Source organism: Anabas testudineus, chromosome 8 (assembly GCF_900324465.2).
Source record: "Anabas testudineus chromosome 8, fAnaTes1.2, whole genome shotgun sequence".
Taxonomy (NCBI): Eukaryota; Metazoa; Chordata; class Actinopteri; order Anabantiformes; family Anabantidae; genus Anabas; species Anabas testudineus.
The window spans coordinates 13550630-13575608 of NC_046617.1; the positions used below are offsets into that span (position 1 = coordinate 13550630).

At 44.3% G+C, this 24979-nt stretch overlaps 1 protein-coding gene across 2 annotated transcripts; it reads right to left on the minus strand.

Moving 5' to 3' along the window:
- Nucleotides 1-5: 5 nt before the first annotated feature.
- Nucleotides 6-24979, minus strand: glis2b (GLIS family zinc finger 2b). 2 transcript variants are annotated; one of them, XM_026340451.1, is made up of 7 exons: nucleotides 24147-24979; nucleotides 7313-7514; nucleotides 7051-7181; nucleotides 5334-5489; nucleotides 5114-5247; nucleotides 4905-5023; nucleotides 6-4711 (listed from the first exon to the last, which is right to left on the minus strand). In XM_026340451.1, the coding sequence occupies exons 2-7, from the start codon at nucleotides 7488-7490 to the stop codon at nucleotides 3969-3971; spliced, it is 1461 nt and encodes a 486-aa protein (XP_026196236.1). In that variant the 5' UTR covers nucleotides 7491-7514; nucleotides 24147-24979; the 3' UTR covers nucleotides 6-3968. The 2 variants fall into 2 exon arrangements, with proteins under 2 accessions (XP_026196236.1, XP_026196155.1); XM_026340370.1 differs by lacking the exon at nucleotides 24147-24979 and having other exon boundaries at nucleotides 7313-8805.

Here is a 24979-nt window from a genome sequence, read left to right on the forward strand (position 1 = left end):
ACAAGTATCAAATGCAACTTTATTAAACATTATTCTTTTCATTGACATTATTATCAATATCGTAATAAAATTCCTCTAAAACAGGAGAACACCGCTATGTTGTACCAATTGGAGACTTTTACAACTCTAAAATTCAGCATGTTCAACCACAGAACATGATGCCAGGAAAAAATATATTTTCATATAATCTTTTTTTTCATATAATGTATAACTTCTATATTTTACCTATAATAAAAGGCACTTGGAAAAATTAAAATACTGACATAATATCTCACAAATGTGCAAAAAACATAACTTGGAACAGGCCTTGCATGGCCTTAGTCTTATCATGAACCCTTTGTGCATCACTGTAGCACTTCAGTCAATGGCACCCCTTTACAATGACACTGACGTAGCTTGAGAACACAATTTTTATACCCTGGATTTCAGTCTCACTATTCATAGCATCTAGTGAGGGTTACTTAAAAATTTCCAGGAGCAAGTACCGCTTTTATAATGTCAGAAAAATAACATTTAAAACAAACATTTTAGCCAGTGAGGATGATTTGTACAATTTTTCGTGGTCCTCAAACCCCCTAAAAAACAACAGATGTGTAACACTCTACAATGTTGTGGAATGGGTGGTGAAGCATCCCTGTATGTACACATGCTATGAGGGGAACAAAAGTGCAGTTTATTACAGACTGAGCTCAAAGGGTTAATGGATCATACAGCTTATTTAATATTGAAAGTATGTGGACCCATGCAGGATCCGTGTCTTATTATCCAGCTTTCTGCTGCTGTGCTGAGTCTCTGTCCCTGGCTTCGACCAGCAGAGAAGAGACAGACAGACAGGGAAGAGGAGGAGGAGGAGAGCTGCCGCATCTGTGGGTTTCACTGTTGCCACGGAAACCATGTCTAGCCTACTTAACACCTGTTTCTGATGACATCACACGCCAGGATTGTCCACTCACAAAGAGAGATTCTGCCTGAACCCAGAGACAGGCCACCGTGCTGTGGAGTGGGGGCAGGGGGTGTCTGAGATAATGAAGACTGACAATTACTGAGGCAGACACACAGGTATACAGCTCATCGCTGCTGTGTGGACAGCTTGACGCAGAGCTCGTCCTCATAGACGGAGGATTATATTAGTTCAGCTTTTACTGTGAATGCAGATTGTCAGTTCGCCTGACTCCACCAACTCTGGGAGAAAGCTTTTTAGCCAGGAGGTGGGGGAGTTGAGCCTTTTGGGTTTAATCTATAAAAAAAAAAAAGAAAAACCCCAGAGGGCAGACAGAGTTCATTGGCCTAGTTTTCTGCCGGCTGGTATGCCTGTGAGTGGCTGCCACATTGGGCACAGCCAGTGACTTCAGAGCTGAGAGGGCCGTTTGCTGGGTAGGTGGCCAGATGGAGGGCGGCTGCAGAGCACAGCTATCCTCTGCCTCTTTTCCTCTGCTGGCACACAGCCTCTACCCTCATCTCTCACTAGCCCCTGTCCATTCATTTCTCTATTCAGCCAATCCTTTCTCTCTGTGCTCTCTCACTCGCAGTACTGCCCGCCATTTCACAATAAGATGTTATTCCTCAATGCTGTCCATCAGAAACAGATGCATAACCAATTTAACCCCAAGGCAATTTGGTGTACATAAACACGTTATGCCCACACCCTCTCTAAATTAAACAAGTACACCAATCTGAGGAGTGTGATGTCATTTCCTCCCTGGAGCAGTGTGTTCTCCTTCATAGATTGTGTTATTTTAAGGTGGTGATTTTGCAGGTAGCATTATTCAGTTTTTCACAAGATCAGCAGAAACAGCCTGGAGCCATCCTAGCAACTCTGTGAGGCAGTTTGGGAACCGCCGTGAGCTAAATGTTAGCAGGAGCAAGCAAATATGCTCACATTGAAAAAGTAACCTGCTGTTTCTTGACAGTAAATTTTATTTAGTTTATCGTCTAAGTATTTGCTAATCAATTTAATAATTGATGACGACCTTTCGGATTTATCCACTGCTCTGGTTGATCACCCAAACCTCTTGCTCTCTTCTTCTCATCAACCCCTCGAGAGACTCAATCTCAACAGCAGAAAGCTGATTGCAGAGCAGCCAGAAGACAAGCAACTTCAACATCAGAAAAAATGTCTCGTCTGAACAACAGCAAAATAAAAAAAAAAAGACAAAAATATCAAATAGCAATGACTGATTATTTCTAAGACTGGGTGATGGAAAACCAAGACTGCCAACATGAGCAGATGGTAAGAAGAGCGACAGAGGAGGACTGAGTGTGTCACTCTCTTGAGGGAATGTTCCTTGTGTTGTGATGATCCTCTCCTGCTCCCCTACGTCTCCTCTGTGGAGAAGGCAGTCAACATCATACATGCATCAGCACAAAGCGATACCGACCTGGAAGGCCCCCTGATCCTTACAGAAACTCATTTTTAAAGGACCATGACTTGGCAGTGAGATGTCATAAAACATGTAGGAGGAGAAGCTTGTGTTAAGTGCATGTTGACTGTTTAATCAAACCATGAGAGAAGTTTTCCAAGTCGAATGAGTCTATTTTTTTTTGTCTTTTTTGCCCCTTTGGACAGAGAAAATGAGGCAGTTTACAATAGTGTGGTTTCCTAGTCAGTCCAGCTGTACGTGGCATTGAGTGCATCATACCCCCCCCCCCCCCCCCTCACTGTAGCACAACACAAACATCCCACTTTATCCTCTCCAAGTATTTTAGGCACAGCATGAGCCTGTTAAACATGGGACAAAACTTCAACCATCAAGCCTAAGTTGGGCTTTGACTGGACGACCACCTGATTTTCGCAGCTGGTTTTGTGTCGGGTCACTTTTTAAAATACAAGACACTAGTGTTTTTCAGCACAGTGGCTCTTTCATGCATAAACTGGACGTGTTGGGAAAGCAGCTGGGCAATCCAGGAGCAAAAACAGTGCTAGTTCTGTAAATGCTAAGTGGGATGTTGTGCACCGTGACTGACCAGAGGGGGGAGCCAGATGCACCAGTGCTTGGATTTCACTTGTGTAAAAGAGGAAGTGATGATTGGTCATTGTCAGGTGATATAACACCATTTGTCTGTGTTAAGTCCTCAGATTGCTCTGTGTCCTAAAAGCCCCTTGTCTGCATGCCAGACACATATTCTGGTAGACTCGGCTAGTTCATGTCTGGTACCCTCCCCGAACTGGGGACAGATTGTCAAAAGTGCTTTCTCCCAGTTTGCGTTGCACTGGGGAAGCTGAGAGGTTAGCAGCAGGTTTGAGGTTTCAATACTATAAACCAGTTGACAATATTAAGGTTTATGTTTAATTGAACTGTCCAAGATGTGAAGCTACAGCTTTTATCCTGCACAACTTAAGGAAAGTTTGAGTTCACTTGCTTTGGTGTGGCAAGCTTGTCTGAGTCATATTAATCACAGCTGCCTGTGAAAAATAGGTCATAACTTTAAAATCAACTGTGAAGAATCTTCCTATTACGTGAAAGTTTGCCTAACTGTGAGTGCGTCATTCAGTTTAATGGTGTATCTATCCCACTGATAAGCTGGAGGCACTCTGTCGATGAAGTACAGTCATATAAATACTAATAATATCATTGAATCAGGACTTTTGCGAAAACACAGAACACTAAGACTGTCACGTTCACTGTCCCTGTCCACAGAACCAGCTAACAGGAATGAGTACAAGATAAGCAAAAAGAAGCCCACTGGCAGGCCTTGTGATAGATATACCAAACCATACGTGTTCCTGAACAGAGTTCTTGGGCCCCTTGGTTTCCCAACAATAAAAGAGGATTGTGTTGTATTCTTAGTTCTCGTGAGGTGTAGTGTTATTTATATTTTTTTTTATTCTCCGAAATGCTTTGCTTTAATTTGATTGTTTAAGCCAATCCCCATCGCCTGTGATTGCCCGTACCCTCTTTATGGCATACCCCATCCCACCCAATCCCCTGAGCTCCTCTGGAATGTGTGTATGTATATGTGTGTGTGTATCAGTTGACCACAGCTGGCTTGAGCACCACAGTGCCAGGGGGGATAACCACCCAGGATAGGGGATCATGAGACCCTCCTGTGGAGAGGTTTAGGACTCCTCCGGTCACCTCATTTTCTGCCTCTTCCCCATGGCCCTTCTTCCCCTGTAGGCTCTGGGCTCTGCGCTCAGATGTGGCCCCCAGTATGGGCACCATTGGCAAGCCTAGGGACGAGGAGGGGAATGCCGAAGAGAGCAGAGGGGACTTAGCCAAGCCCAGTGGAGAGCCATTAAAGGACAGGATGGGTGTGCCTGCCAGGTTGCCTGGAGGTGAGTTGGGACAGCCCAGTGTGCTGAGGTCCAGGGGGCGAGGACTGAGGGGGGACAGGGGCAGGGCACCACTCAGGCCTTGCAGAGCATGGCCTCCCAGGAGAGCAGCCGCTGCCCCTGGGATGATAATGTGGGCTCCACTAACATATGACAGCTCAGAATCCTTACCGCCTCCACTAGCAAGCCTTCCACTCTGACTCCCCTTAAGCAGGGAGCCCACCCCACCTGGGGTGCCCTGCTCCTGAGCCACAAAGTGACCATGGGCTTTGATGTGCTTGCGGAGAGAGCTGGGGTCTGTGTAGCGCTTCAGACAGCCCACCATCTTGCAGTAGTAGGGCTTGTCCACATAGTGTGTGCGTGTGTGTTTGAAGCGGTCGCTGGAGTTGGAGTAACGCTTGTTGCAACCCTCATAAGGACAAATGTAGGGCTTTTCACCTGCAAAAACAATCAGATGTGTGGTTCATAATTTATTAAACAATAAATTAGGCATCATATCTCAACTCCAAGACTCATGACCCCTCAACTCCATAAAGGTTTAAAGTTCTATATCAGCCTTCATTTTAAAACTCCAATTAGATGCTTTTACTTAATGTTTAGCTTGAATTTTTTTACATTTTTTGTCACTGACCTGTGTGTGAGCGGTTGTGTATCTTGAGATTCTCCAGACGCGAGAAGCTCTTGTTGCAGGTGGGACACCGGTGGGGCTTCTCATTAGTGTGAGTGCGGATGTGGATGAGCATCTTGTACCTGCAGACAGACAAAAACAATTTAATGATGTCAGCTTGCTCTCAAATATATTATATTTATATGCTGTATACAACTGTATGATTTTCTCACCTGGCATTAAACCCCCTGCCTTTGCGAGCACAGCCCTCCCAGTGGCAGCAGTACCCAGAATCCTTCTCGGGCTTGACATGGAAGTCATTGACGTGGTCCACCAGGTCTTGCAGGGAGTCAAAAAGCAGATGGCACTGAAGGAGGGAAAACATTTCCAATTTAGCCATATTTGTAGTTACAACAGGATAATAAAGGCTCTACTTTACACTTCAGGACCTACCTTCCTCCAGCGGCAGGCCAGCTGTTCATCTGCTGACAGCTCAGGAGAGGCTCGTTTATCACTTGTCTGGCCAAGGAACATGGAGGATGGCAGGTGAATTCCTGCCCCAGCTCCAATTGGCACAAAAAACTGAAAGGCCTGTGAGATGTGTGAATTCTGTTAAACAAAAAGAAAAAGAGGAGTGAGTGCAAATGGCCTTTATCAGTCTGAGCATTTTTGACCTCACCGCGCACATTATTGTCTGCATTAAAGAACAAATGTATGGGTCCATTATGGAGCCTTGAAATTATAGCAAATACATCAAATCAACACGACCAATGTAGAAACTGCATTTGAACTGTAGTTGACATGACTCAAGTATCAGGCATCACTGAGATTAGAGTAATAAAACAGCTACGTGGCTGGAGTCCACAATGTTTACTTCACTTTAGAGCAACTGGTGTAAAAATTGCAGAGACAAAAAAACATCTTGTATTTTTTTTTCAGACGAGTGAAGAACTGCTGATATTCATTTTCTTCTTTAAATCCACTCTGCTTTCTCTTTGTAGTCACCTGCTGCTTGCTTCAGAACCTCCCCACATCCCTGAGCTCAGCATGAGAGCTGTAAGATTCACTGAAACTCAGCTGGGGCTCAAAGAGCTAAGGCACTGGCTTACACACACACACACACACACACACACACACACACACACACACACACACACACACACACAGACATAAACAGTGTAACCTAGCTCAGGCAGAAAACAGAAGTCCTGATGAAATGTTGAATTTAGAAAACAAGTACTATAAGTCTGAGGTGTCTTGTGACAGTGAGGAAGCAAAGAGAGAGAGCGCTAAAAAAAAAAGGGTGCAAATGGATCACAATCCTGTGGCTGTCTTATCGTCTTTAGCTATGTCAGAAATGTGTATATGACAAATTTTGTGAAATGAGACAAATTCCCTGCACTGAGCTCTGCCTCTGCATGCAAAACTATGTGAGCTGCTTTGTGAGATGCTGTAGGGGACGTGTGAGTGCGAGTGTGTGCAGCTGTTTATCCATAAGAACCACTTATTTCTGTGTGTGTGTGTGTGTCAGACTGAGACAGTAAGAGGGAGATAAAGTATCCTATCTGCACCCACCAGGAATAAGTACAGGCTAGAAAGTGTGTAGCATTGGGATCGGGAGGCAATCTAGGGCTCAGTGGGAAGTGGGGTAGCTTGAATGATTTCAGCTAGCATGTCTCAATTCAATTGGGAGAGTATTGAATTAGACAACGTGAGGTCTGCATGGCTGTACCTTTTCTTAAATCCAATTATACAAGCAAACACACACACACACACACACACACACACACACGCAGACTCACATCATGGCAGTGGGACCACTGACTGCAAGTTGAACAGACAGAAGCACTTGTTGAGGACACAAGAGGTGTTTGATAAGAGCCACCCTCCTCTCTCTCTCTCACATACACAGGCCTCCCGTCCCTTGCATAGCCTGATTCCCTTATGGAGAGTATGACACAAACCAGTGTTGTTCCTGATTTGCTGACCAACAGGATGAGTCACTGAGTCAAGTGTTGGCTCTGCACTGAAAGGCTGTGTTTGTTTCAACAGAGAGCTGAATCAAAAAGGGGATATGCTGGAGGTATTCATGAGCAACATAAAAGCTGATAAAAACTATTTTAGAATTCCTACATTGGTGTGTAGATATCTCGATATCTGTCATACTCACCCCTGAGGGGACATAGTTGCCATTGGTCATTTCTGGAGAGCTGGGGGTGTGGCGGGAGGATGGAGACATGCTCAGGTCCACCGCAGGTGGGGTAGGGGTGTCTGTTCGATCATGAGGGACCACTTGCACACCTGACATAACACACATCTGGTAAGACAAACTCTCTCCTGGGAGATCTGACATACGGACACACTGCTCTCACTCTTTTCTCAGACACACACACGTTTGTTTTGTGTTTTATTTACAGTGCAGTGTCACCTACCTGTGCGCGGAGAGGCAGGCGAGGCTGGCTCTATGACTGCAGTGCCATCATCCGCCATGCGCAGCTGGCGAGCTCGCTTGGGGTGCAGTGGGGAGAGGGAGGGTGAGCGCACCCCTCTATCCCGCCCACTGGCCCGTCGAGGGAGTTTAAGGTCCAAGGGCTCATCCAGGGACAGCATGACTGCAACCCACCGACCTCCCGCCTGCACAAACATCCAGCAACTGAGGGTTAGATTAAGGTAAGTGGGGCCAGCGTTGGACACACATACAATCAATGCTAAATTCCAACATGAAACAGTGACAGACTGCAGAAGAAACACCTGCAATATTTCCCACGTGAATGCTGGTAAAAGTACGGCACATACCAGAATCCCACTGGGTAAGAAATGCTCTCCAACAATGGTAAACTGGCCACAATTGTGAAGTGAAACACTGTGTAAGCCAAAGAAAAATAAACACACACATGTAGAGCTCGTGTGACCTCCTCCTTTTTCCACGCTGACCTTTACTCACACAATCTTCATGAGGAATGTCTACAATCCAGTCCAGATGGTCACCCTCACAGCCAGCCCTCCTTTAACTTACCTCTTGGCCAGTCACTGGCCCTTGCACCCTGTCACGCCACCCCCAACTTCAGCGACCCCCCACCTCACAGTGTTCACCTTCAAACCTCACGGACCTTTAAGACACACTGGCAACCCCCCAGGTCTTCCAAGTCCAGCTGCACCCACTCTATCCACCTCCTCCCTCCTCTAAACACACTGACCTCTGGACCCAGCCTGAGGGTTGTGAGCAGGATGCTTCATCTAGCTGTCATTTTCAGTTCCTCGGCCACTGGACTGATCCAGCTTCACCATGTTGTACCATACAAAGCATTTAGCAAATACATACACAGTTGAAACAGCAATATGCATCAAAATTAATCATAAAAGATTTGTTCAATTCAGCAAAATCTGAAGAAATAATAATTCTCAAAATGCAGACTTTTACACAAACCAGATCCATTCAACCCGAGTTGCTGAGTCTAGTCTACACACATACAGGCAGCGCTAGTACAGTACTGCTGGTCTATAGCCAAGCTCTCCATTCAACACAGTGTTAGGGTTCACTGCTCCTTCTCACCAGGCTCACACACACGCATACTTTACAGAGTGTCCTATATTCTTGCTCGGGCTCATGAAGAACATCTCCCAGTGTGGATGTAGTGGTGTGTATACTGATGCACATACAGTCGGCACACACACACAAACACACACAGTAAATATTCAGACTAAAATTTCAACAAATTTCGACCTCCCTTTTCCTGACAGACACATGCCGACAAACACTAATAGAAGCCCTGGTTGGTAGTGAATATTGGGCTTTGAAAGTGACTCAACAGGGGCCACACGAGAAGCCTTTGTGTACGGGAGGCACAGAGCAAAGAGGTCACCAGGTTCGCCAACGAAGGATGGCCACCAGCTCACATACACTCATACATATAGCTCACAACTAGCATGTATGTATGTGTAGGCGGGGGTGTATAGACACAATCAGCTATAGATAAGAGGATGATGATACACATAAGTAGTTATACTATTAGAGTAACACGTGTATGAACATGCACGCACAGCTGCCTTATAGTATTATCAATGAGATCTTGTGCTGATGCATGTCTTTTATAAAGTTGCACACATGCACATTGAGAAGCGTATTAGAACAAATAACCTTTGGTTTTTATCTGACTGCAGACCACTGACAAGCACATGACCCACAGGTCCCCTGAGATGGGAGTAAAATATCAGTGATGACTTAAGAAATGAGCAGGAAAACCCACCAGAAGGGAGAATTTTACATAACTGTTAGAATTAAAAATAGTATTTGCAGCAACCAGCCACTAATAAAATGAAACACATCAATTCTTCGGGTTTGAAATAAGTTTGACATTTAACAGCTACACTAAAGCCCACATGTGTTTACACTAGTTTGCTAGTGTAGGCAGCATTTTTTACTCTCTAATAATGTCTCCATTGTCCTACACTTTGTTTACTGAAAACAGTTCCACCTGTTCCAACAAAGAATTTTAACCAGTATTGCAGATTATAGCTTAACAAATGAATAATTTCCATCAGTAAAACCCAGGTTAATACTGCAGTAATAAAGGTGGAGCATGACTGGTAGTTGCTCTAATGACCATTTTGACCATAAAGTTTGTTATGTGGGAAAACACTGTCATTAGCTGTGAAAATAAACATGTTTAGAGCTGTCACAGCGGATATGATTCTCATTTAGAATAAGCTGTGGTTAATACCACATCTCGTTCTCTCCTCTGGACTGGGTGGATATGATTGACTTACTGTAACTCCTACCACACAGGCTGCCAAGAGTTTGGGCTTTGTTGTTTGGTTGAAGTGCCAGAAAATCGTCTGTCATCCACTTTAAATGAGTAAAAGCCTTTACCCTGAGGCACAGACTATGAATCAGCTTAACCTTTCTACAAATCCTACTCTCAGCTTTTGCAGAGACAAACAGTAAACTGACCGTCTATCAGCATTTTTAATCCATGATTTAAAACACAATGAGAAACAGACACTGAACTTCTGGATCATATAACTTCAAATATGAATCAATTTGGCCTCTGACATTGTGAGACAGACGGAGGAACACTACAGAGGTCTCTCCACACAAAAGTGCTTTTCAGGCAGCTGCTCCGAACGCAAACCACTACTATACCTCTATAATGGACTGCAAGGCTCATCTTTACCAATTTATTAATCAGGCTTCCACAGCTATCCCACTCCAGCGCATCTCATGAATATGTGTCCTTCCCTCTATATAATGAAGAGCATTGTTGCTATCTACTTATGTTCTAACCAGTTTCTATTGACAGTAAGCTGATACAACAAACCGATCTCAGCAAAGAATTTATTCTTCCATTAAATCTTTTTTTTTTTCCCCCCTTTGAGTAGTTAATAAAGCATGCTCACGCCAACGTGGAGAAAATAACTTGATTAGAAGTTATTTTGTGAATCATCGATTAATATAATTTATAAGTAAAATTCGCAAAATGTTCTTGCGCTGTTCTTTAATATGAAAAATAAAATTTTATATTTTGGGGTTACTGGATGTTTACCTGACAAAATTATTGTCCTGTTATTTTATTTTTAGACCTAACTATTAATCTATTACTCAATGAAATTATTACCAACCCCACAACATATTAACACTACCAATAACATTTTCCAACAAAATAATATTAAAAACATTGGCACTTGATAATTTATATTTAGAATAATTATAACATGTAAATATGTTTTTTAAGAGTGGCCGTAGATAATGTTGTGTATGGATGGTATCAGTTTGGATTTATCGGACACATGACCTAGTGTGCATTCTCTAAAACGTTTTGCACAGTCACAACAAACAAACAAAATACACTTGGATCTGTCTTTGACTTCCAAGAAACTCAAGTCATAAAATTTCTACAAAAGCCGCTACGCCCAGTGCAGTCTGCACCACACTAATGTGATCTCAGTGGAGTTGACAAGTACAGCTCCTGGAGAATCAGTCCCCACTGACGTATTTCACCTCAGCCCACCCTCATGATTATTTCTTAGAGGAGAAATAGTAAAGACTGGCTGGGAAATGACTCACAGTGTGTGGATCTTGGACCAGAGTTACAGGATCTAGTCTACATCCTCCAAACAGACGCGATCACTGAGAGGGGGTTTGTGGGAAATGTGAGACTAAAAGAAAGGCCAAGTGGGAGAATGAACGATAAAGAGAAGAACAGAGTGTGCTGTTGTGTGTGTGATTACCAGTGAGATATGCATGTGTGTGTGTGTGTGTGTAAAACTCAGTGCCGGGTGGCTGTGAAGTTTGGGGAAGGGGTGTCGGCTGGCCCCCATGCAGACTTCCTTGCTCAGCCGTGGGGTCGACAGTCTCTCTGAAAGGCGGCATTGTCCCTTCTCTGGGCCCTCTCCTCTCTCTCTAGCAGAGTAAACACAGGCTACAGCAGCTGAGCAAGAGAGCGAGGGGAGAAGAGGGATGACCAAGGGGGCCGCAGTGAGTGTATGTGAGGGTGAGGAGGAAGTGGAGGAGGAAGAGCAGTCCTGAAAGAGAGGTTTGTGTGGATCCTCTTTAGCAAAGCCCATCACCTATTCGCCTCCATAACCCTTCCCCACCCGAGTTCTACATTACTACACCCTTTGATGAGGCATGGACGCGCATGTTCAGGGGTGAATGTGGTCGAATGAGGTCGGAGAGTGTGGGAGAGGTAGGAGTTGACATATGGGTGAGGTAGTGCAGGGGGCATCAGGTCAAAGGGAGGCTATGTGTTTCAACACCTCCAGGCTCTGAGGCTAGGCTAACGTGGATCAGCACTGACTCTTAACCCCGCTCAGGCCGACTGATCTTCAGCCCAAGCTGATCTGAGGAAATCTGTGCCGAGAAGGATCATATTTCAGCCCAGTCTGCTTCATCCATGATGCAGAAATAAGAGCCAATAAAAAGCAGAGACTATGAAAACTGTGGGGTTTAAGGTGATTATGTTACAGCGTGTAAAATCGTATTTTGTAATATTTTGTTTGCTGTGATAGTTTCAGAGAGCGAGTGTGTGTGTCTGTGTACACACATTTTATGTGACCCCCTCTGAGGCTGGCTGTAACTTAATCTCCCTCCTGCTGTGACCCTGGGAGGTGGTCTGTAGGAGGTAAGCCATCTCTCCCTGGGGCACTTTGTGCTTTTTCTTTTTCATTCTCACACAGAAAACTCAGAGAGACAGAAAGAACTTGGTGGGAACGATAGCTTTTAACATTTTACAGCATTGACTGGTGTTATTCTGAAGCGTTTTAACATGTTTTAAAATATTTAACACTTTGACACACAATGATATTCACATAGAGGAGGTAGCAATTCCTGCAGACTTAACTCTGTAGCATTTTGAGGCAGTGGATACCTGCAAATTAGGGAGGGAGGACTTATGTCCATGTTTTTTTAAATGTCCTGCTCAGGAGATAGGTTGATCATTTTTGATTGAAATATTCCTTAAATGGTCTTTTAAAGGTCCTATTTATTATAATAATCATATAATTTTACTTATACTTACAAATTATACTGACAAATCCAAAAAGTGTCTTAGCTAGGCTCCACATTTCAGGCACTGAAGGTAAACAACTCGGTTTAGTGAATCTGTTACTGCATGGTTTAGCAATAGGGTGTTGTGCAGTGTGGGTCGTGTCTAGACCTGCTGGTTTTACCATCCACCAGGTGGGAAGGACAGGGTCAAAGGTGACAGCGTGAGGTGTGGGTGTGGTATGACCTCTGACATTTGGTTCTACATCTGCAACTGAGGCAAAGGAGGAATAAACAAACCTGGCATGTTTAGAGCAGCTTTAGATACACAATATTCTGTATAGTTGGATTAATGTGATCAAAGCATTTTCATGCCTCATAGTAAGGAAATTCCCATTTGCAGATTTCCTTAATAGTCAGATTTACTGTACACGGATTCATCTGACAGTCATGGAACGTGATGCTGCAGATTTCCCACATTAGCACCGAATGACAGAGACATTATCCAGTTATTAATACATTTGTTAATGATTTGGAAACACAACAGACCCAAAAATCATCACCCGCTCCCGCTTCGGTCATTGCTGACGTTTCTTGAGGTAACAGCCGCGAGTGACCCCACCTCCGCTGACACATACATGCCCAAGCCACAGCTCCTGCATACACCCTCCACCCCTCACTCGTTGATAGATCACTCAACACACAAACACACACTCAACGCACACACACACACACACACAGCTGAGGGATTTTTTTTCTGCCTCTTCAGCCAGCCGCCTCCTCAGACAGGAAACCTCAGTTTCCAATCCTTACGCCTCCTCTCCTGGGCCTCTCATTCCCTCTTTCTCTTTATCCTTCTACTCTGTGCTTTTGTTTTTTGCTTTTGTTTGCACATGTTCCCCATTCTGCTCGTTCTTTCAGTTTATTTTGCACGGTAACTCATCCTATTCTACTGCACCCCCTTACTTATCTATAGGTTGATTCATTTCCAAATTATTTCCTATATTCACACCATTTATTCAACATGAATTCACATAATGAAGTTTAAATAACTTAGTTTTCTCCTACTGTCAATATAAAATTCCCCTTTTCCTCTTCCCCCTGTTGTAAAAAGGCACACAGGATCGCACACAGGATTATGTAATAGTGGCATGCAGGGAGCCACTGGGGAAGGGCTATTGAAGAACAGGATAGTAGAGTTGTTGGAGTCACAATAGCTGAAGCACTGATTTATTCATATTCTTTTGGGTTTTTTTTAGAAGAAAACTGAAAAATATCACCGGAAACATTAAACACAGGGTGAAGACAAAGTTATTAAATGAAAAGAGATGCAAGGGAAAACAGAAACTGACAAATCCAAGTCAACATATGGAGCGCAGGAGAAATGAGTGAGTGAAGAAAGGAAGCAAAGAAAAAAGGGAGGGATAGATGGAGTGAAGGAGGGAGAGTGTGCAACAGGAAGTTTCTCAGCGAGCTACCGATGGCCTCCAGCCAGTGCTTTCAGACACCGAGGAATTCCAGGCAGAGGGCATGGAGGGAGGGAAGGTGCCAGGAGGGAGGGAGGCACAAAACGAGGAGGGTGGGTCGCACTTGCGGTTTGTTGTCAAAGGGGACTGCTACATGAGAAAGGAAGAGAACACGCTTTTAAAGTTATACGGTATCTCTCCGTGGTCGAACATTGAACGTATGAAGAGTCTTAGGTTAGTTTTTTCCCAAAGCCATATTGTGTTTGTTAGGAGATGTTTAGATGCTCAGTTTAGTACGTTTAAATGGGATTTTCTTTTATTGTTATTTTAATAACCAATGTTTCAAGCACCATATTTAAAACGTTCTACTTTCTGTAATGTGAACATTTGCTGCTTTATTTCTAAACTGATAAACAACTGTTCCCTGCATGCAGCATATTAGGAACCACTTAGTGGTTACACTTTACTTTTTTGAACTTTTAGATAATGGGAGGATGGATTTTTGAAGGATGAAAAAGCTGAAAAAAGCAGATCAATTGTGAAGTCGAACAAAAAACTGAATAATGTCGATAACGCTAAAACTACTTTAATAAGCAAATAATTGTTCATGTGATTAGTTAAACACAGATATCTGTGATATATTTAGATCAACTTATCACACAATAAGAATTCTCAGTCTTATGTTGTCGTCTGTATTTGGACTTTTAACTTTTAGTCAAACATAGCATATAATGGATTCACGTATTATTTGATTTATCAATAAAATAACTGATAGATAAACATTGGATACAACAACATATGAGTGTCATTATGCACTTTTAAATCTACAGGCCTAAGTATAATAAACTGACAGCACTGACAGGTTTGTTCATTGAGACACTTGACATTAATAGCAGCCCAGGTTGATTTAAACATTAGAGGGAGACTGTCGATGTTAAACCACCACCAAACTCTATATTTTAATAGCATCCAGCCAGACTTGACAACGGCAGAGAACACACAGTGAGATTAGGCCATGAATGATCTATGAAAAAGTATGAAAGGTTTCACATCGTGTCAGGGCGCCTTATGGCCTGTTAAACCCTGGATTCTCACACAACACAGTGACCTGACTCAACTTTTGGGTGGCGTGGGGTGGCCGGAGATGAATGGATGGATGGATGGATGATGGGTGGATTTCTTCTACCTGTATGAACATCCAACACAGAGAACAACGTCGTGCAAAGCTTGTGTGAATTGTTTTTCATTATGTAATTCATTATAAGGGGACACAGTGTGCTTCAAGGTGAAAACATCATTGTGAATTGTTATGCAATAAAAGCTGCCTTCTGAACTACATGGACAGAACAAAAGAGAAGAGGCAGGTACTGGGGTTGCGAGTAGCTACACATTGGCACGAGGCTAGGAAACTTCCCCCAAGCCACAGTCAATTTATTAGACTCCCTAGTAGCTGCTATATGACATGAACAGTACGTGGATGAGGGGCCACGTGTAGCAACATGTGTTCTGAGTGGCTGGCTGGTTTCTCTCCCACCTACTCCCATTCAAAATCAGATGCGCTACATAAGTTTTTAATCAACTACAGCAGTCATAACCTGTACTGTAGAAACAAGACAGCAATCAGTGGTAAACAGACAATCCCCTCGAGGAAGATGACACAGTGTTGAAGCAGTAAACCTTCCCAACACTAATGCTGAAGGCACTTCACACAGCAGTATTGTAGGCTTTAACGAGCGGTGAGTAATCTTACAATAATGTGGGGCATTTCACGAAATAGCAGTTTCATAGCGCAGCAAAGGGCAGCGGGAACCAGTGAACACAGCAGGAGGCCTGCCACCATCCGTGAGAGGAGAGGAGAGGAGAGGAGAGGAGAGGAGAGGAGAGGAGAGAGAGAGAAGAGAAGAGAAGAGAAGAGAAGAGAAGTGAAGAGAAGAGAAGAGAAGAGAAGAGAAGAGAAGAGAAGAGAAGAGAAGAGAAGAGAAGAGAAGAGAAGAGAAGAGAAAGTGTTTGTCTTTGCACTCTTGAGATTTGATCGACATCCCCACCCCAGCTTACTTTGACCTCCCACTAACTCTGCTGGGCTTTTCTACCTCCTGCAGTCTACTAAATGCATTCCCTCCCAGCTCACTCGCCTCTCATCTTTGCACTTCCACATAAACACTTGAAAACTTGCATGGTCTCCCTCGGCTCTATTTCCTCTTGACTTCCTGTTAACTTCTATGGGCTATATAACTATTGTCTGTCATCGCTCTCTCCTCTTCAGCTCCTATTTCTCCATCGAACACTCTCACATCTCTCTCAGCTGTCCTCCCATACCCGCTCCCCTCCCCCTTTCAGCCCATTCCTGTAGCCTCTCTCCACAGGCAGTGATGCAATCCTCCGACTCCTGCTAGCAATCACAGGGTCTGGAGTCGTCTTGCCAGCCAAGAAGCCAAGCAGGGGCGTCACCACACCATGCTCAGTAGGAAAGCAACAGGAAAAGAAAGAAAGTAGGTGTGGGGGGGTGAAGCCAATGAACGAGGGAGGAAAAACAATCTCAGACTGTCAAAGCTGGTTGGTCACAAGAGAAAAGCAACTATGATAAAAGTTAAAAACTCTGTCTTACAGGTTGTGCATATTGTTAGGTTTATGGGGTTAACCATGACTTGTTTTGTGCTCCTGTGGTGAGGTGTGTGTGTGTGTGTGTGTGTGTGTGTGTGTGTGTGTGTGTGGTTTTAAGCCACTAGAGGCTTTAAGATACTGGAGGAATGTTTGAATTAATTTGATTCTGGATGATCAAACAGGACAACATCCCAGCTCCTTGTCATCTAATCAGCCCACTAACCAGCTGTGTCTGTTTTGCTCGGGTTGCTGGATGAAGTCTGTATTTCGGAAGTGACGGTTCTTTGCTACTCCCACACTAAGTGCTGTCATTCCAGCTGACTCACACCAACATTAGCATTATTCTAAGAGCTAGATTAACCATATGAAATTCTGGTGATATTTGTAGATGGGTAACTTCGTTGGATTTGGAAGGTCAACATTCCCCCAGTTACTAAGTACTCTTTACTGCAAACAAAAACTTCCTCTTCCTCTCAAGAGACAGTGCAGATGACATATGTTAGCTCTGCACTTATACAGTAAAATCATTTATATGCATCTTTTCACTGTAGAGAAGCATGTGTGCAAAGAAATGTGCACTTAAAAAGAGATGGAAAGTTCCAGTACACAACTTGAAAAAGCTAAGTTTATAAGCAGGCTTGTCTTCTTATATGTATATGTGCACCCATGCCACACACACACATTCACTGTTTTGCTGTTTTTTTGCAGAGGCAGACCTCCCCTAAAGGCAGCAGAAATGAGCACAAGGTCAGGTTAGGAATGCAAAGCAATGGCACCTGCCTAAATCTTTAAAATACCAAATTGGCTCAGCACATGCAACAAAAAAGCACAGCTGACGGCCAGTGTTGACGACTCCCTGAATCCCAGCTGACTCCGTTTTAACATGAAAAACTCAGATGTGTTCACCAACACATGAAGATGTTGGTTTAATTCAACAAGAGATGTAAAATGTCCTCACTGGTGAAAACCCAGCACCAGTTTTGAGCCACTGGGTGGGAGGGAATGGGACGAGGTCCAGAAATTTTTTTGTTCTCTCCCCCTCTCTCCCACACAGTTAAAAACATGCTGAAGGCAGATTAATAGGGGTGACATGTATATGGAAACTGTAGCACGATAAGCAGCCAACCTGAGCTATATTTCAGCACCTGTTGCTGGGCCAGTGGGGTCTATCCTTCCAATGACTTCAAGGATCAGGGTACAGCACAAATAAACACCCTGACTGTAGAGCTCTTATGTACAGTCACACAGACATGTACAACACACACACTGCTGCGCAGCGTGCTGGCTGTGAGTTCATACCGGTTCAGAGCACTGTGGTACCGCTCCAGCTTTGGGAGGGGTGCGCCCGTCTCACAGTCATTTCCTGGACAGGGATATTATGGCACCACACGCATGAGAAATAAACCCCTTTCGCCTTTGCACACTGACCCCAGCCACTTTCATTTGCTTGCAACTCAATAAGCCAACAGCACAGAGTGAACTCCATGGGAAGCAAGTCTTCTTATTCAATAGCCAGAGTAATATGATCCCAACAACAGCTTTATGCAACACAGCCTGCGGGTGGCTGGGGGTAAGGTGTGTAGTGGCTGCTCTCTTTAACTCTGTGAGGCTTATGAGCCTGCAGTGTCACTCCTTTCTACTTCCTCATGTCACTCCTGGATGGACACTCCCCGTCCCCGGAGAGGGTTGTGTGACACCTATGCGGCAGCCATGCTGAAAAGGAGACTGCCAGGATGGGAGTGGGGGAGAGCACACAGAACCAGATGTGCTCTGCACGGGGAGTGTGTGTGTTTGTTAGAATGTGAGTCTATGCTGCATCTATATGTGTGTATAAGTGTGTTTATGTACAGAGAGCAGGAACAGGGAAGGGCTCAGCTTCCAAAACCAAAGTATATTGAAAGGAGAGGAAAACAGGAAGAGGGAGAAATACAAAACAGCAGAGAGCAATTAGCAGACGAAGTGACGAGATGTGTGTTGGGGGGTGGACGGGCAAACATGGCAGTAGTGCAGTCAAGGAGCTCTTGCATCTTTAGATTTGGGTGTGCCCCACCTATACTATGTTTGCTATAGCAGTTTCAGTCGTCCTGCCTCATCTTACATATACATGTACATACAAAGCTTTTGTTGTCTTTTCCTTATGAGGTTGTGCCAACTTGACGCCAGCCATGTGTTCTCTGTTCTCACATGGAGTAACCCTCCACCCCACGTCCCCTCCCACCATCGATGGCAATAAGACAAGGTCAATATGACAGCCTGCTCTCTCCTTTCTTTCTCTCTCTCTTTATCCCCATTCCTCCCCCTTTGTCTCCATATTTCTGTGTTCTAGCAAAACTAAGTGACAGGCTCCACCCTACAGCTTTCATCTTTTGCGGCTCCATCCAAGAGAAAAACAGAAAAAGAGAGCAGAGAGACAGATGCAAAGGGACAGATGGAGAGCAACAGAGATGGCGACAGACAGGATTGAGCATAATGCTGTAAAATGGAGTATAACTGAACTCTTGATTTGAGATTGTTGGCACATCCAATTTGTACAATCTGTTGGAAATAAGCATCAGAAAGATCTGGAGTTGATTTATCTTTTGATTTGACGAAGCACCTTGAACAGAGACGGCTAATAAATGTACTATGGACCAACACAATCATGCAGTATATCTGCAGCCTTGGAAAGAATAAGCCGAACAATTAATGTTGGCGCTCAAGGCGATATTCATGCTCTTACACAGTCTTCTGTCCTGAATTACTTCTGACATTTAGAATCAATGAAGTAACAGCCAAACTCACAATGACTGACAACACCATTTACTGAGATCTGAGCAAACAAGGACCAAGGGCACTTAGAAGCAATTGGATGCAGCAAAAGAGAGAGAGAGAGACAGGCTGTATTAGGACAAGGACTGGCCATTATTCAAAATGGCCACTGAAAGTCAATTATTCCAACTTTTAGCAACCAAACAAAAACAGTGAGGCGATTTAATGTCTGCATCTGAAGTCAGAAGACGTCTTTATTTCACAAACTGCAACCTCAAACTTAAAGCATTTCCAAATTACATAAGGCTCCCTCAAAAGTAAAAAAAAAAAGCAGTCTTAGTACATATGATTTGAATTAGTGCTGGCAACATCTCCACAACACCACAGAGAAGGTAAACACTTACAGGCCAAACTTTTTTTTTTTCTCTCCCTCACTCTTTTACATGTATAAGATGGAGAATGTCTTATATAATGTACCCTATGAAGCTGGGGGCTCATGGAAAGTGGGAGACAAAAATGTGAGGGAGGGACGAAGGGAAAGAGGGAACAGAAGCAGAGTTAAAAGCAAAGAGGAGAGTCCCAGGGAGTAAGGGATGGAGGAAGGAGGGGGTGAACGGGGCAAAGTCTGGAAGCTAGCTGACAGGACTGGATATGCCCAGACAGAGAGCCAGGCCCAGACTTGAGAGCATTATTTGAGCATCTGAAACACCTCACCAGTCTCTCTCTCCCACCTCCCTCTCTAAAAAAAACACCCTCAATTCCTCACCCACATCTCCCATCCCAGCATGTTATTCCTCACCCGTGCTTACAAGCAGAATCCCTTTTGTCCTGACTCCTCCCTTTTCTTTTCTCTTCAAATAAGCAAACACAGACATACATACCTCAGTCATACTGAACTGCTGTAGAGCTATTAGGAGTATACTAGAGAATCCAGGGTGTTGGCCAACCAAGTAAATAATAACACAAACCAGCTGTGTCTCCACTTAAACCACATTTCTGTGAGCATATTACTATACAACTCACAGCTCCCTGATCTGAGCTCCTAGATAAAAGGACTCCAGATGAATCTACTTTTACCATCATATATACACTAAATATTAAGTATGTTGGTGGAGACTCTACGCCCTCCATCCATACTCTGCTAGCATCTTTACATTGCTATTACTCCTTGGCATTATGCCTGTATTCTCTAACATTTCCTCATCAAGTGTGCCCTGCCCCAGACAGGGTCTGTATATCGTCTAAAGCACTCTGCAAGCTGAAATTCTCTCATGATAGAAATACTGAACATAAGTGCAGAAGGAGCATTTAAGAGAATGAGAAGAGGTTGGGTGGGGTAGCTGGAGTGAGGCACTGAGTTGTCTGTGTTTATTTTGGAAATGCAGGCCTGTAGATTTGCAGCAGAGGAGCTGACCCCTAAACTTCACCATGGCAGCTCCTCACAGAGCGAGCAAGAGTCCTGTGCTCATTTGGGATGTCCCACGCAGGTGATTTTAAAAAAGGGCAGACCAAATTCCCCTGGGGTGCCATTTTAACCCTAGCCTGGGGATGCAGGAATGGTCTGCTCCAGGAGGAAACAGTGAGGCCATGAGGTGATTAGTGGTTACAGTTTAACTGCAGAAAAATGCACGGCCCGTGAGCCCAGCCAGCAAAGCGGTATGCAATGGTCTCTTTCAGTTTGAAAGTTAGTGTGAGTAAAGCCCTGCTCCCGCTTTGTTTTGTCTTAACGCATGAGTCCAAGAGTCTTGACACCACTCCACACAGACACATCATACCACAGTGCTCCAAAGACTGAGTGTGTCACCTCTGCTGCTGCACACATGGCAACGATTAGTGATAAGAAATTTTGTAAAAAAAAAAAACAGGACTGTAATAGCATGAGTTGAGAAAGTCATTTTCAAGTTTAACTTAAGTTCAGCTATTGAATAAGTTCTGTTTCTACTAAGATTTGAATAGGTCATATCATGTCATATCCCAGTGGCTTGTATGAAATCCACGGATATAATATACAGCCAACATCAGCTGCAGAACAACCTGTTTGCCAGTAACTTCATCTGAAGCCAGAATTATAGTATTTTTGATACTGGGCCATAATAATAGATGATGGAAGGCAAATCATTTATAATAATATAAACATTTTGACTCATTACCAAATAGATTTTAGATTTTGTGGGATTTTAAACAAATCAGACTATGGCTCTGTTATAAACCACATCCTCTCTGAACCTCGCTTCGCTGCAGGGACACACGGGTGCTTCATTCATTATTTGTGACACTTTCAACCCAAACAAAGTTGAAGAGCTATGATATGCAATTCCATGCAAGAAAAATGACCAGGAGTAGTGGTTGTAATTTTTTTTTTTTTTTTTTTTTGAGCACTGAGCGCTAATGCTCACAAAACTGATTAGCATTAATTGTTTATTAATCTATTAACTGTCATTATGTGTAACAGAAAGGAAATATCTGTCATGGGGATCTAAGTGGCTCTTGTGAAGATAAATGGAAGTGTGTATCAGGTGCCTTGTTTTCACTGCATGCTGCCTCATTCACTGACCACTGTAATCCTCCCTCCCCTGCTGCTGAGTTGCCTTTCAGCTTGACCGTAATCCCCAGCAGCTATGGAACCCCACTGTGATATTAATTCAAACACTCACACTGGCTGTTCCAGTGTTTGCGCCACTTACATCCCACTCACTTCCCTGTAGCAGTCCTAGCCAACCTCATAACAGTATGTGCAACTTACACTTGTCACCGTAGGTTTCAGATGGGAGTTTCTTTGTGGTAGCATGCTGCACAATGTAAGAATGGACTGAATATACTTCTCTTCATGTCAGATGCAGTACGCTTTTATTAGCCTGGTTTAAGGCATTAAGTACAAGTGCACTGTGGGTTCCCACCAAGCCTCTACCACATGCCTCGTGGTTATTCTCTGACGCAGGAATATGCCATTAGGGTCCACCTTTTCCACCATAAAGCAGCTGCCTTTCCCTCACAGTTTGGGACCTAAGGAGTATGATGTCATGCAGTTGTGGTGGGGGTGAAACAGGGGAAATTTGGGGAAGGGGTTGACAACCACACCCATAATTTGATTTCAGAGTCTGGCATTGTGGAAAACAATTATGGTGTATCCACTAGTGCTCTAATTACAGCTGATCTGATGAAGATAGTTGGTGTGAAACTATTACTTCTGACTAAAACTCAGTGTGAGCTGTTGATCCAAGCAGCTGTCCAAGTATGGAGTCAGGATGAGAAAATGTACAGCAAAAAAGGCTACCTACACTAACGCACACATATCCTGCGTGTGTGGGATGCCACCACAGGGATCCGCAGCTGGATCCCAGTGGATATCTGGCTGTATGTTGGAGACAAGAGTCTTTTCTCTGCAAAGACTAAATGCAGTGTGAGACATAAGTTGCCTAAATAACCCTGGTACCATTGCACATAGATACCTCTGTTTTTGGCCGCAGTCAGATCAATGTTATAGCTGACCTGCGGTTGAACTGATCATCAGCTGATTGGATAAACAATGTGGCAAGCATGCTGTGGATGTGAGGAGCACCTGTGCTCACAGTTCAGAGAGGGGTTATGGATTAAATAGCAGGGGCCTGGAATAGGGAGGGAGAAGAGGGAATCAAAGTCCTTCATCTGCGCAAAGCCTATGTGGCCTCTTTCACTGCTCCTTTTCCCCACATACTTTGAGAGAGTTCCAGTGGGTCCGTAGCCAGACATCCTCCAGTCCCATGCTCTGTGCGTGACAGTTTCTCTCATGCACCCACACGTTATATTGTTAATAGACTGCCTCGAAATCACCTTGGAAATCCACAGCCATCCTATTCTAATCTGAAATACAACTGCAGCCCCCTGAGTGAGCCTCGATCTGCATTGAGGCCTAATGCTTTTTAATGATCAGCCCTTATTTCACTCAAGCACAGGGCTTGTTAGGTCTGCCTTGGCAGGGCTTAGCTCTTTCCCCTGGCATCTTCTGGAACAATGGGCCCATGGGAGGCAGCCAATGGGGAGAAGGTCCATCCCTAACCCAGTCCCAGTGGGCACACAATTAGGCTTAGGGACAGTGGAATTGCTTAATTGGAGGAAAATAGCTCTTTATCTAGGCCTCTGTCAATGCTCATCTTTTAGCCCTGAACGACATGCTTGCCTTCAACTAAGTTAGAAGTGGCCTTAACAGAAATGATAAAACGACAAAGCAAAGATGTCACCAGTTCCAAACATTACTTACACAAAGAAAGATTTTAAATAAACATGTAAAACTATATCTGCTATCCAGGAATACAGTCTGGGATAAAAGCAAAGTGCACTTTCTGATATTAAACGTGATGACATGACATCACAGTAGGCTTTCTTGTGAAAATCATAACAAAAATCTGATCTAATGATCTTAGTAAACATTTACCTTGTGTGACAGCTGAGCCACCTCTTTATTTACCCATTCATCACTGGTTTAAGTGACTGTCAGCACTCTGTAGACGTTGAACTCTTTATCAGATGTTGTGACAGAACATCAGACATCAGTACGAGTCTGCATCTTGCACAACAGCTGGCTGAGCTGTGATGCACGCCCCTATATAGGCCAGGATTTGTGATCCTGCTCTAAAAATGTCTCTCAGGACTGAGTTAGGAAGGGGGGGGGGGGGGATGCCAGTTCACTGAGGATGTAGGAAGGGTTGCTCTCACGTTGATACAGGTGCTGACACTGTGTCTGCGTAAATGGCACAAACGCCGGTAAAGACACGTCCGCCACCACCGACCGGCCTTGAATGTGTCAGTGTAGGGAGCCCAGGCTGCAGGATGTCGGTGCACCGCTGGAGACTCTGAAAATAGGTCACTGCCCTGTTTGAACTCGTGCAATTTTTCACATTGTTGCAGCGCACTCCGACCGACGTGGACACACATGACATTAGACACAATATGCAACGCCTGACATGCAACACAGGTTTGCTCCTGGCTTACCTTACAGGGGGGAAATGCCGTGATATGGCCGAGATATCTCCGACTCGGTCCCTCTTCCCGGGTGCAAACTTCGCACGAAAAGTCCTGTGGCTAAACAGCGTCGTGGTGAACTGACGCCACGTCAATCTGTCGCTTTTTCTCCGATAAAAACGAAATCGAGAGCTGACACGTCTTGAACAAATAATACTAGGTGTCTGGAGAGGCGGTCCGCTCCCAGACCATTGTCAGGATTATTTCTAAGCATGGAAAAATCAAACATATGCTAAACGCAGCGCGTCGACAGCCTGTTGTTTAAATAAAGACTAATCTAAGGAGTGACACTCGTGTCTGTTGCCGTGGGATGATCTATGCTGCATGTTATCATGCCACTGGAAACCCGTCAAAAAGTGTAAACACCCAGATCCTCAGCCTGAACTGTTCCCGCCGAGGAAAAATGAAGACCACTGGTTGTGTTGTGCATCAAAAACGCATGGATGATTTCTTCCTAAATTCAAAGCGCATCGCTTAATGGCAACGCTGGTCAAGTGGGGGTTTCCTACGGGTGGTCGTGGTTCTCCAGGGGGGAGGTGGGAGGGCAGTTCAGACCAGAGGGATGGCACGAAGTCGTGGGTTGGGTAGATAGGGCGGGTTGGCGACGGGGTGTGGGGGTAGAGTCCAGAAGCCGAGGAGGGGGCTGTTTGCTTTCTTTTTTTTTTTTTCTCGCAGTTATCCTCGTCTCTCTTCTGCTTTTCTCTCCTCTGAGCACCCGAGGAGACGCTGCGTGTTGATGGTAGTCTCCCCCACGACCGTCTGAAGCGCACAGACTGCCGCCCGGAGCCCAGCCAGCCCGTCAG